The 14,160-nt window shown below is 34.7% G+C and overlaps 1 protein-coding gene across 1 annotated transcript in view; it reads right to left on the bottom strand.

Moving 5' to 3' along the window:
• The window catches only part of ADAM18 (ADAM metallopeptidase domain 18), a 164,963-nt gene that overhangs the window by 132,476 nt on the left and 18,327 nt on the right, over positions 1-14,160 (bottom strand). Inside the window, exons 3-6 of the mRNA XM_043563577.1 lie at positions 13,792-13,847; positions 10,967-11,045; positions 4,342-4,418; positions 3,046-3,223 (exon numbers count right to left, since the gene is read on the bottom strand). Coding sequence (XP_043419512.1) covers positions 3,046-3,223; positions 4,342-4,418; positions 10,967-11,045; positions 13,792-13,847 — 390 coding nt within the window. The remainder of the gene's footprint in view (positions 1-3,045; positions 3,224-4,341; positions 4,419-10,966; positions 11,046-13,791; positions 13,848-14,160) is intronic.

Below are 14,160 nucleotides of genomic sequence, written 5' to 3'. Positions count from 1 at the left end.
AAAAAAGAGAAAGAGGTTGCCTGTTTGCTTCTCAGAGGGGGGAAAAACATTTTTATAATTTTCTCACTAACTTCTAGACAAAATCAATGATTGTCTAGTGAAAGTTTGGCAGACATATCTTCTATTACTTTAAAGAATATTTAGTCTAATTAATGACATATCAGTGGTGCCTGGGTGGGTCAATCAGTTAAGCATCCAACTCTTGATTTCAGCTCAGGTCATGATCTCACGATCATGAGATCAAGCCCCACGTAGGGCTCCATGCTGGACATAAAATCTGCTTAAGATTCTCTCCCTCGCCCTATGTCCATCCCCCACTTGTGCACATGAACACATGCTCTCTCTCTTTCTTTCTAAAAAAAAAATGACAAGTCACTTATAAATGAAAAATACAGAACAAAGCTCAAAAATGCCCCAAAGAAGGATGCTGGGACAGCAGACATGAAGTACAAAACCCCTACAGGAAAAAAAATGTGGAAAACAGAAGTTTTGAAGAATACGAACAATTTGACATAGCTAACATCTGTAAAACACTACAGAAAACAACTGCAGAATATATAGAGAAACATATATACTAAATTCAAATGCACTATCTGAACATGATGAAAGTCAATTAGAAATAAGTACCAAGAAAGATATCTAGAAATGTCCAATTATGCACACTTCTAAATTTCCTATGGTTCACTGGAAGAATAACAAGGGAAATTTAAAAATATGTTACATTAAAAGATAATAAACACATGGTATATAAAATTCAAGAAATGAAAAGACATCAATTAAAATCAGGGTGAGATACTCCAGAAATTATCCCCTACATGAAACCAATAAGAGAACTGGCAAAAATTGTTACAGTCAACTTTTTCAGATCTCTAGAAATTAACAAATAGCCTGCAGCCTTCTGGGGAGTGTTTGTTCAATAAAAATAACTGATCTGGGTAAAAACAGTGATATATGGAGGATTTGAATTTGCCCTAGTCTTTTCTCCCATTAATTGAAATCTAATAGCAACATTTGCAGTAAATACCAGCAGAGTGGCAACCTCCAGAAAATGCAGAATATGGCTGGAACATCTTCAAAATCTCATTTCCAAAGAAATGTCACCACCTGACCTATTTTGTTCCTAGAAGACCTATTTCAAGTTTGTCTGTATTGAACTAAATTACATTTTACACAGTCTGAAAAGCTCTTTTTTCAAAGGGGTTTGTTTTAAACAATTACAAGCATTTTTTTAACTTTATAGTTGTCTGGGACAGTGAATGACCATGGGGCAAACAGTAGACCAATAAAGGAAAAGCTGGAGAATAAGATACCCACAAGCAGCTTTAAAAGCTATGACAAATTTCTGGGAATTTAGCAGACTACACACATGTGTATACATGCCCAAGGCTGTATACATACTTAGGAAAGACCTGAAAAGACCCTAAACTCTCACTTCTGGGAGATCTTGAGACTCTGTGCAAGGATAAAGTGAAATGAAAGGCACAGTTGTAACTGCCTGGCCAAGTGACAAAGACATGTTCCAACATGCACAGAGAGACTCTCAGCAAAAACTGGGAGACTTATTGTTTTCAAGCATTTAAAGAACTCTGTGTGATCATTAACCCACCAATAAGATAACAGAATAGAAACTTCAGTGGCTACTCACAACACATAATACAGACTTTAGAAAACCAGTTAAAAAATTCACAAAGCAAACAACTACAATGAATACCAGCAACAATATTTGATGGAGGGGGATGTGATTTCCAGAGTTATCACATTATATTACTTGGAATGACTAGTTTCAGTTTTCAAAAAATTGAGACGTGAAAAAGACCTAGAGTATGACCCATATACAGTCAAAAGGTCAACAATAAAAACTGTCTTTGAGGAAGATTAGATGTTGGACTTACTAGAGAAACACTTTAGGTATTAAGTTATGTATAAATACTGAAGGAGAATACTTTAATAATGTCTGACTAAATATGGTATATCAATAAAGGCATAAAGTTATTTTAAAAAACAAATAGGAAATCTGGTATTGAAAAATACAATAATTGAAACAAAATATCCATTAGAGAGGCTTCACATCAGACATGAGCAGAGAGGAAAGAATTGTGGAACTTGAAGACAGATCTATTGAGATTATACAATCTGAGGAAGAGAAAGAAACATGAATGGACCACAATAAACAAAATCTAATAGACCTATGAGGTACTGTCAAGCAGACCAACATATACATAATGGGAGTATCAGAAGGTGAGGAGGTAGATAAAAGTGCAAAAGAATATCCAAAGGACTAATGGCCCCAAATTTCCCAAATTAGGGGAAAAACATTAGTTTACACAAAAAAGCTTAGTGAACTCCAATTTAGATAAACTCAAAAACAACTACTCAGATAAATTCAAAAAGAAATACTCATCATAAGAAAAGTGCAATAAACAAAAGATAAAGAGAGAAACTTGAAAGAAACAACAGAGAAGGGGCCCATCGTGTACAAGGAATCCTCAATAAGATTAATAACACCTAATTTTTCATCAGCAATCATGGAGGCCATAAGACAATGAAATAAAAAACATTCAAAATGATGAAAGAAAAACACCTGTCAAACAACACTACATGCAACCTATAGGTAAATTAAGAGCTTAAAGTATACAAATGATTATCTATTTTAGAAAGATATGTTCAAGTAGTATGTAAAACTATATATAAAAATAAAAGAGTAATTTTACCAAGGTAGTGGTAACTTGACTTTATTTTATTGACTTTATTTATATAGTGACTTCATTCTTCCTTTATTTCTAACTTTTACTCAATAATATGCATTTTTGCTTGAATAAAAATAGAAAATAAGAAATGTTACATAATACAGTATAAGCTTGAAATACATTGTTGTGTAATTGTCATATATTTTAGATAGAATAAGGATGTCTTATTATAATATGTAGAAAGGAGATATAAAATTTGATATTTCTACTTCACAGAAAAGTAGCTCCTTTTCGCAATGAACAAAATTCTACACAAGTAGTTTCATAGTATGTCCTAACATCTGAATTAGCACATTACCTGTGAGCTTAAATTATCTTTATAGGATTGGTCTTTCTGCCAAATATTGCTGTAATTTTCTGCTAGCCATGATATATCTTGATTATCATTTTTCACTTGATAAATTATGTGCTCAAATCTTGCTGAAGATTCCAATGGCTCAATTCCATAGCTGATGTTTTCAAACTGAAGGAATCCCCTGAATATTTAGAAATCAATGACATAAAAACCCTACAAAGCTATAATCTAAAATGTGAAAAGTACTTTAAATCTAAGTTAAATTTCAATACTTTAAATTAGGTATTTATATAATTTCAAAGCGCTAAAAGAAACCATGTCTAAACAACTAAAGGGAAGTATTAGGATGTCTCGCTAAATAGACCATGTCAGCAAAGGCATGGAAAATATAGAAAAGAAATCAATAGAAATTCCAGCTTGAAATATACTAAGGAACACATTATAAACACACTTTATTTTCCTATTTTTTCAGTCTACTATTGGTAACTGAGATACCACATCTACCTTAGTTTTGCTCATATATTAAATAACAACATATATTTAAAAGTATTTTGTATTACCTGTATAGTAGTCATATTCATTCAAGATTTATTAAATAAGGCCAAGTATTTGTTGAAAATCAAGACACTTGTTGAGAATTCCATAGGAATAAAGGTCATTTTCTTCCAGAGATTAAAATAAGGGAAAGCAGGTATACAGAGTGTACCTCTAAAGAGGGGGTATCTATGAAAAGCCACATTAAATGGATGCCAATTTTTCTGAGATGACATGAGTAAGTTCTAGACACCAGGAAAACAAAAACAAAAGGAAGTTAGGGAGAGTCTTTTTTTCTTTGCTCTGGACCAGTCTTCCTCTGATAATACCTTTCTCCTGCCACTAACACTGATGAAAATCACTTATTCCTGCCTTTTACCTCTGAGGTACCTTCTTAATTAATTGTTTTATGCCTGATACTCAGTACACCTAAACTGAAAAAATACAATATGCAGCTAGTTAAATGACAAGTTAATATCATTTCCTATAACTATTTGAGACAATTAACATTGCAACAATATTATTTATTTCTAAAGTTTCTTTTACAGAAACTATCCCCTTCTGCACAGTGTCTTAAAATAATACCTGCAGTCAGAATTCCCTGGTGTGATTTCATTTGAACAGGCACTAAATAAAGTCCAACTACTAATATTAATATTAAAAAGTGAGGCCATCATAAAGGAAACTTTCAGAATGTGGATCCTCTTAAACCTTCCCAGATTTATGTCTGCTAGCCACTAGTTTTCCATGTCAAAGATGCTATACCTGAGTCCAGAACAGATGCTGAGTGTTGCAAGTGAATTTGGAAAATTTGCAATATATCCTTGGTAATGGCAATGTATCTGAAAAAACAATATAGAAGGGTAAACAAATAAATTATTTATGATTAAAAATGTATTTGCGGGGCACCTGGGTGGCGCAGTCGGTTAAGCGTCTGACTTCAGCTCAGGCCACGATCTCGCGGTCTGTGAGTTTGAGCCCCGCGTCAGGCTCTGGGCTGATGGCTCAAAGCCTGGAGCCTGTTTCCGATTCTGTGTCTCCCCCTCTCTCTGCCCTTCCCCCGTTCATGCTCTGTCTCTCTCTGCCCCCAAAATAAATAAATGTTAAAAAAAAATTTTTTAAATAAAAAAAATTAAAAAATGTATTTGCAAACATTACAGAAGATTAAAAATGTCAAAATAATTAAAATAAGATTTATATATAGATAGATTTATTAATGCAGAGTTTCAAGGAAAAAAGGTTTCTGACAGTCCTGTTTATTCTGTACCATCAATGTGCCAATGAGTACTCTCAGCCTGAGTTTATCTCTCTCACATACCATTTAAAAATTTTTTCTAATGTTTATTTATTTTTGAGAGAAAGAGAGACAGAGTATGAGCCAGGGAGGGACACAGAGAAAGGGAGACACAGAATTCAAAGAAGGCTCCAGGCTCTGAGCTGTCAGCACAGAGCCAGACGCCGGGCTCAAATTCACGAACTGTGAGATCATGCCCTGAGCTGAAGTCAGAAGCTTAACTGACTGAGCCACCCAGGCGCCCCATCACATGCCATTTTTTTAATTTAAATTTTAGTTAGTTAATAGACAGTGCAACATTGGATTAGAATCCAGTGATTTATCACTTACATACATGAATACCCAGTGTTCACAAGTGCTCTTTTTAATACTCATCCATCTAGCCCATCTCCCACCCACCTCTCTCCATCAACCCTCAGTTTGTTCTCTATTGTTAATAGTCTACTATTTATTTCTCTCTCTTCTCTTCCCTCTCCTTCCCATGAGCTCGTCTGTTTTGTTTCTTAAATTCCACATATGAATAAAATCATATGGTATTTGTCCTTCTCTGATTGATATATTTTGCTCAGCATAATACATTCTAGCTCCATCCACTTGTTGCAAATGACAAGATTTCATTCTTTTAGATGGTTGAGTAGTACTCCATTATATAGAGAGACCATCTTTTTTTATCCATTAATCAATTGATGGACATTTGGGCTCTTTCCATAGCTTGGCTATTGTTCATAATGTTGCTATAGCCATTGGGATGCATGTACCCCTTAGAATCTGTATTTTTATATCCTTTGGGTAAACACCTGATAGCACAATTGCTAAATCATTGAGTAGTTCTACTTTTAGTTTTTTGAGGAACCACTGTACTGTTCTACAGAGTGGCTACACCAGTTTTCATTTCCACAAACAGTGCAAGAGGGTTTCCCTTTCTCCATAACCTTGTCAACATCTGGGGTTTTTTAGCCATTCTGACAGGTGTGAGGTAGCATCTCATTGTGGTTTTGCTTTGTATTTCCCTGATGATGAGTGATGTTGAGCATCTTTTCATGTATCTGTTAGCCATGCCTTCTTTGGAAAAGTGTCTATTCCTGTCTTCTGTCCATTTCTTTACTGGGTTGTTTGATTTTGGGTATTGAGTTTGATAAGTTCTTTATAGATTTTGGATAGTAAGCCTTTATCAGATATGTCATTTTTTAATATTTTGAATATTTTGAATATCTTTCTCCATTCTGTAGGCTGCCTTTTAGTTTTTTTGATTGTTTCCTTTGCTGTGGAGACGTTTTTTTTATCTTGATGAAGTCACAATAGTTCATATTTGCTTTTGTTTCCCTTGCCTTTGGTGATGTGACTAGTTAGAAGTTGCTATAGCCAAGGTCAAAGAGGTTGCTGCGGTGGTATTATCTTCTAGGATTTTGATGGTTTCCTGTCTCACATTTAGGTCTTTCATCCATTTTGAATTTATTTTTTTGTATGGTGTAAAAAAGTGGTCCAGTTTCTTTCTTTTGCATGTTGTCATCCAGTTTTCCCAACAGCATTTGTTGAAGAGACTGCTTTTTTTCCATTGGATATTCTCTCCTGCTTTGTCAAAGATGAGTTGACCATATAGTTGTGGGTCCATTTCTGAGTTTTTAATTCTGTTCCATTGATCTACATGTCTGTTTTTTTGTGGCAGCACCATACTGTCTGGATGAATATAGCTTTGTAATATAGCTTGATGCCAGAATTGTGATTCCTCCAGTTTGTTTTTCAGAATTGCGTTGGATATTTGGGGCCTTTTCTGTTTCCATACAAATTTTAGGATTGTTGGTTTTAGCTCTGCAAAGAATGCAGATGGTATTTCGATAGGGATTACATTACATGTAGATTGATTTGGGTAGTATAGGCATTTTAACAATGTTTGTTCTTCCAATCTATGAGCATGGAATACTTTTCCATTTTTTGTTTGTCCTCTTCAATACGCCCAATACCTTTCATAATTGTTGTATAGTTTTCAGAGTGCAGGACTTTTTACCTCTTTGGTTTATTCCGAGGTATATTATTATTTTTTGTGCAATTGTATATGGGATCAATTCCTTGATTTCTATTTCTGCTGCTTCATTATTGGTGTATGGAAATGCAACACATTACTGCAGGTTGATTTTATATCCTGTGACTTTGCTGAATTAATGTATTAGTTCTAACAATTTTTTTGAAATCTTTCAGGTTTTCTACATAGAGTATGATGTCATCTACAATTAGTAAAAGTTTGACTTCTTCCTTGCCAATTTGGATGACTTTTATTTATTTTTGTTGTCTGAGTGCTGAGGCAAAGAATTCCAGTAATATCTCAAATAACAGTGGTGAGACTGGACATCCCTGTCTTGATCCTGACTGTAGAAGAAAAGATCCCTGTTTTTCCTCATTCAAGGTGATATTAGCTGTGGGTCTTTTGCATATGGCCTTTATGATTGAGGAGTGCTCCACCCATACTTCCGTTGTTGAGGGGTTTTATCTACAATGGATGCTGTATTTTGTCAAATGTTTTTCTGCATCTATTGAGAGGATCATATCGTTCTTATCCTTTCTTTTATTAACGTGATGTATCCCATTGATTGATTTGCAAACCTGTACCACCTCTGCAGCCTAGGAATAAGCCCTACATGATCATGGTGAATAATTCTTTTAAAGTACTGTTAGATTTGATCCGCTAGTATCTTGTTGAAAAGTTTTTCATCCAGGTTCATCAGGGATATTGGCTTATAATTCTCCTTTTTAGTGGGGTCTTTGTCTGATTTTGGAATCAAGGTAATGCTGACCTCATAGAATAACTTTGGAAGTTTTCCTTCCATTTCTATTTATTTTGGAACTGGTTCAGAAGAATAGGTATTAACTCTCCTTTAAATGTCTGTTCAAATTCTCCTAGGAAGCTGTCTGGTCCAGGACTCTTGTTTGTTGTGAGATTTTTGATAACTGATTCAATTTCTTTGCAGGTTATGTGTTCAAATTTTCTATTTCTTCCTGTTTCAGTTCTGGTATTTTGTGAGTTTCTAGGAATTTGTCCATTTCTTCCAGATTTCCCAGTTTGTTGGCATATAATTTTTCACAGTATTCTCTTATAATTGTATTTCTGTGGTGTTGCTTGTAATCACTCCTCTTTAACTCATAATTTTATCTATTTGGGTCCTTCTCTTTTATTTTTGATAAGGCTGGCTAGGGGGTTATCAATCTTGTTTATTCTTTAAAAAAACAGCTCCTAGTTTTATTGTTCCCTGGGTATTTTGTTCATTTGTTTCTATACCATTTATTTCTGCTTTATTATTTCCCTTCTTCTGCTGGCTTTAGGCTTTATTTGCTGCTCCTTTTCTAGCTCCTTCAGGTATAAGATTAGGTTGTGTATTTGGGACCTTTCTTGCTTCTTGAGACAGGTCTGAATTGCAATATACTTTCTTCTCATGACTGCTTTGCTTACCCCAAAGGTTTTGGATTGCCGTGTTTTAATTTTCACGACTTCCATGTATTTTTTAATTTCCTCTTTAATATTCTAGTTAACCCATTCCCTCTTTAATAGGATATTCTTTGACTTCTGTGTATATGAGGGCTTTCCAAATTTTTTCTTCTGGTTGACTTCAAGTTTTATAGTGTTTTGTTCTAAAAATATTCATGGTATTATCTTGATCATTTTGTACTTATTGACAGCTGATTTGTGACCCAGTATGTGATCTATTCTGGAGAATGTTCCATGTGCACTTGAAATGAATGTGTATTCTGCTGTTTAGGATGAAATGTTCTCAATATTTCTGTTAAGTCTATCTGGTGCTGTGTGTTTTCCAAAGCCAATGTTTCCTTGTTGATACACTTAGATTATCTGCCCATTACTGTGCGTGGTTGTCAAAGCCCCCTACTATTATTTTATTATTATGAAAGAGTTTCTTTATGTTTGTTATAATTGATTTCTATATTTGGGATCTCTCAAGGTGGGGGCATAAGTATTTATAATTGTTAGATCTTCTTGATGGACAGATCCCTTAATTATGATATAATGTCCTGCTTCATCTCTTCTTACAGTGTTTGTTTTAAAGTCTATTTTGTCTGATATAAGTATGGCTACTCCAGCTCCTTTTTGATGACCATTAACATGATAGATGGTTCTCCATCCTCTTACTTTCAATCTGGAGGTGTCTTTAGGTCTAAAATGAGTCTCTTATAAACAGCATATAGAGATGGGTCTTGTTTCTTATCCATTCTGATACCCTATGTTTTTTAATTGGAGCGTTTAGTCCATTGGCATTTAGAGGAAATATAGAAAGATATGAATTTAGTGCCATTGTGTTAACTGTAGGGTTGATGTTTCTGGTGATGTTCTCTTGTCCTTTCTCGTCTTTATTACTTTTGGTCTTTTTTGTTTTGTTTTGTCTTTTCTCCACTCAAACAGTCCCCATTAAAATTTCTTGCAGGGCTGGGTTGGTGGTCACAAAGTTTCTTAGTTTTTGTTTGTCTGAGAAACTTCTATTCTGAATGACCCCCTTGCTGGATAAAGAATTCTTGGCTGCATTTTTTTCCCACTTAGCACATTGAAAATATCCTGCCACTCCCTTCTGGCCTGCCAAGTTTCTGTTGATAAATCTGCTGTAAACCTGGTCTTCCCTTGTAGTTTAAGAACTTTTTTCTCTTGCTGCTTTCAGGATTCTTTACTTGTCTGAGTATTTTGTGAATTTGACTATGATATGCCTTGCTGATGGTCAGCTTCTGTTGAATTTTTTTCAATTTTTTTTAACATTTATTCATTTTTGATAGAGAGAGACAGAGCATGAGCAGGGGAGGGGCAGAGACAGAGGGAGATGCAGAATCCAAAGCAGGCTCCAGGCTCCAAGCTGTCTGCACAGAGCCTGATGTGGGGCTTGAACCCACAGACCATGAGATCATGACCTGAGCCAAAGTCGGACACTTAACTAACTGAGCCACCCAGGTGCCCCAGCTTCTGTTGAATTTAATGTGAGTTTTCTATTCTTGGATTTTGATGTCTATGTCCTTCCCCACATAAGGGAAGTTTTCAGCTATGATTTGCTCACATAAACAAACCTTCTGCCCCTTTTTCTCTCTCTTCATCTTCTGGAACTTCTATGATACAAAATGTCCTTCCTCTTTAAAAGGTTGCTGAGTTCTCTAATTGCTGTATCATGATATTTGGCCTTTGTATTCCTTTTTTTTCAGCTTCATTATTTTCCATAATTTTATCTTCCATATCACTGATTCACTACTCTGCTTCATCCACCTTCACAATCATGGCATCCATTGAGATTGTAGGTTATAGATTTTTTAATTTCAGCCTGACTAGATTCTAGTTCTTTTATCTCTTCAGAAAAGGATTCTCTGGTATCTTCTATGCTTTTTCAACCACAGCTAATATTATTATAATCGTGGTTTTATTTATATATGTAAGTTTATTTATTTATTCTGAGAGAGAGAGAGAATTCATGAGAGACAGAGAGAGGGGGAGAGAGAGAGAGAATCCCTAGTAGGGTCTGCACTGAGAGTGGAGAGCCCAACGTTGGCCTTGAACTCACAAACCGTGAGATCATGACCTGAACTGAAACCACGAGTCATATGCTTAACCAACTGAGCCACGCAGGCACCCCATAATTGTGGTTTTATATTCTAGTTCAGACATCTTACTTATATCTGTGTTGATTAAATCCCTGGCCATGAGTTCTGTTCTTTCTTTTAGGGTGAGTTTCTCCATCTTGTCATTTTGTCCAGAAAAGAAAAGCAAAGACAAGGAAAAAAAAGAAAAAAAAAACCATACAAACAAACAGAACAAACACAAAAATCAGGAAACAAAAAACTAGATCCTGGGTGTGTTTTGGTCTGCTGTGTTCAGAATGATTTGATAACTATTTAGCTGTGTTCAAGGGATGAGACAAGCTTAGTGGTCCTCCACCATCTTAGCTCCATTTCTCTCACTTACTATTTTTATGTACAACAATCAACCGCATAACAGGTCAATTATATGGAATAAAATATTTGTATTAAATTGTCCTCATGGAACAAACATATCCCAATGATAATGGTATGGCCACTTCAATAAACATATGATAATAAATATCTAAGCCATTTTAAGCTTACCTTAAAATATGATGACTCTGAATGCAAAAATCCAGTTTCATTATATGTATAAACCAAAAAGTTCTGGGATAAGAATGAGCTAAGAAAAACAAAAATAAAAAATGGTCAGTCATGAACTTAATAGGAATATAAACATTGCTATAATAAAGATAAATGTGAAATATACTGGATTTATATAATAATATGCTTTAATTAGAGTAATTTTAGTGTGGCATAACAGTTTAAATTGACAGAACTAGCATATCAGAAAGTTCAGCTTTTCTTAACACTGGAACAGACTGAAATCCTCTGTATCAGTGTGTGCCTGTGTATACCTTCATCCAACATATATTTACTGAGTGCCTACTGACAAATCCTCTTCTAGGCATTAGGATACAGCAGTAAACAAAAGACAAAACCACTGGTTTTCATGACAGTAAAGGACACACACTGCTAGCATGTTAGATGTTAAGTATGTTATTAAATAAGGCCTGGGTGAAGGAAGTTGGTTGCAAAGTGTAGATAGGTTGCAAAGTGTAGATAGGTTGCAAAGTGTAGATAGCATAGAAAAGCTCACTGCATAGAAAAGCTCACTGAATAGATTGAGTAGAGACCTAAAAACAGGCCACATGGATTTGCATAGATATGTTACTCCAGACAGAGTTAGGAGAAAATCCAAAGATCATGAGGCCAAAATATGCATTCTATATATAAAGAACAGCTAGGGGAAGATGTGACTGGAATGAAATGCTGATTGAAGATGAGAGACAGTAGTAAGAGATGGTGTCACAGAGATGAGAAGATTTTGAACAAATAAATGATATGATCAGATTGATACTTTATTTTTTTTTAAGTTTTACTTATTTAAGTAATCTCTACACCCTATGTGGGGCTCAAACTCATAAGATCAAGAGTCACATGCTCTTCTTACTGAGCTAGTCAGGGACCCTTCAGACCAACATTTTAATAGAGTCAGATTGAATGCTTGTTGAGAATTATCTGTAGGGCAAGTAAGTAGAAGCAGAGAAAGCAGTTAGGCTCTTACAATCATCCAGGCAAGATATGATTGTGACTTGAACTAAGACAGTTAGCAGTGGTGGAGGTTCAATTATGGGTATATTTTGAAGACTGAACACTTGGAATTTAATAATCCACTGGGATTAATAATCCATTGTGAGGGAAAACAGAAGAAAAAAAAGATATCAAGGATGGCTCCAAGATTTTGTTTTGAGAAACTAGAAGAATAGAATTGCCATTTGCTTAGATTACTGTAGGAAGGATAAATTTTGAGGGAGGATCAGATATACGTTTTTGATATGTTAAGTATGAGAATTCTAGCAAACACTTGACAATCAAATAAGTAGTCAGATACATGAATATGATGTCCATTGGAGAGGAATAAAGTAGGGATACAACTTGGAGGTAATCAATATTAAAGCTACAAGAAAGGATGAAATAATAAGTTCATTGAGTGTAGCTAGGGAAAAACAAGATTCAAGAAAAGTACCATGGAGTACTCTAAGATTGGAAAGATAAAGAAGAATATAAAAAACAAACAAGTCGAAAAAAATAGCCAAACAAAACTGAGAGAGTGAACACAATGGTAAAAGTTAAACCAGGAGTCCACAGTGTTCTGGCCAAATGAAGAAATGAAGCCAGATGAAGAAAGTATTTTCTGAGGATATTCTGATAAGCTACACAAGATGCTGCCATTTGGTAAAGAAAAGTGAAAACTAAAACATAACTGGCATTCAGCAACGTAAAGATCATTGGTGGTCTTATCAAAAAATATTTCAGTGGAGTTGTACAGACATTAAAAACCAACATGAGTTTAGTGGTCATGAATTAGATGGGAACAGTCACAAATTAAGTGGGTAGTTTTCTTTATCCTTGTTCAACTACAGAGATGCAGGCAGACAAAATGCAGTTGTTACAAATATATATTTTCAAAGATGCAGGCAAAGAAAAGGCTGTTTGATTCCACTTGCATGAAATGCTGAGAAAATGCAAATTAGGAGACACAAAATAGATTGATAGTTGCCTGTAGTTGTGGGTGAGCACAGGGATTAAATATGAAACAGCACGAGGATCTTATGTAGGATATGAAACATTCTACAACTGATTTATGGTTGATGGTTGCAGTGCTGCATACAGTGTAAAGTTATTGCATTATACATTTGAGTGAGTTTTATGATACATGAATGTACCCAATAGACTTGTTAAAAATAAATACATATGTAATTAATACATTCATAAAATGTATGCCATTAATTGACTTTTCCACCAATAAACCACTTGATGTGTAACCATGTTTGACTTCACATCAGACATATTTATTTAATACATAAATTACAGTTCTTGGGTTAAATGGCTTTATACTCAATTGAAGATCTAGAAATAAGTAGCTTATTTTTAATTTGAAAATAATAAGCTAGACAATTAAAATATAACATTCTATTATACATCATTTTACTCTTCTATTATTCAAGACGTAATTAATCTTGATTGAAAAATAGAAAGACAGTCTACATTATATTGCATTCTTTAATTTAAACAGCATACAAAAATATTTAAAATTAGGGGCACCTGGGTGGCTTAGTCGGTTAAGCGCCCGACTTTGGCCCAGGTCATGATCTCACAGTTTGTGGGTTCGAGCCCTGTGTCAGGCTCTGTGATGATAGCTCAGAGCCTGGAGTCTGCTTTGGATTCTGTGTCTCCCTCTGTCTCTCTCTGCCCTTCCCCTGCTCATGCTCTCTCTCTCTCTGTCTCTCTCCCAAAAATAAATAAAAACATTAAAAAAATATTTAAAATTAAAATCTAAGCTTTAATGGAAAATTACATCTTACTGTTTTCTGAGATGCAGAGTGTATGGTTTTTCATCAATTGTAATGACATAAATCACCTATAATAAAGCAAATAAATAAAGATGATTTAGTAAATAAGAAATATATAAACTGAAACACTATTTTTGTCTCATGTAAATGAAACAATTCATTTGGGGAAATGGGTTCAACAATATCAGAAGATCATGAACTCCTTCCTCCCATGGTTACAACCAATATACAACTTTATTCTGAAAAAGACTGGAAAACGGGATGCACAGAGACTCTATAGCAAAAGACAAAAAAGACAGCATTGAGATGGATAAGAGAGGGAGAGACACCACATTGCCAAAAAAGAAAACAAAACAAAGCAAAACAAAACCTACTCAAGCA

The sequence above is a fragment of the Prionailurus bengalensis genome, chromosome B1 (assembly GCF_016509475.1).
Source record: "Prionailurus bengalensis isolate Pbe53 chromosome B1, Fcat_Pben_1.1_paternal_pri, whole genome shotgun sequence".
Classification (NCBI taxonomy): Eukaryota; Metazoa; Chordata; class Mammalia; order Carnivora; family Felidae; genus Prionailurus; species Prionailurus bengalensis.
The sequence above is the reverse complement of the archived record's forward strand: the minus strand, read 5'-3'. Positions and strand labels throughout refer to the sequence as shown.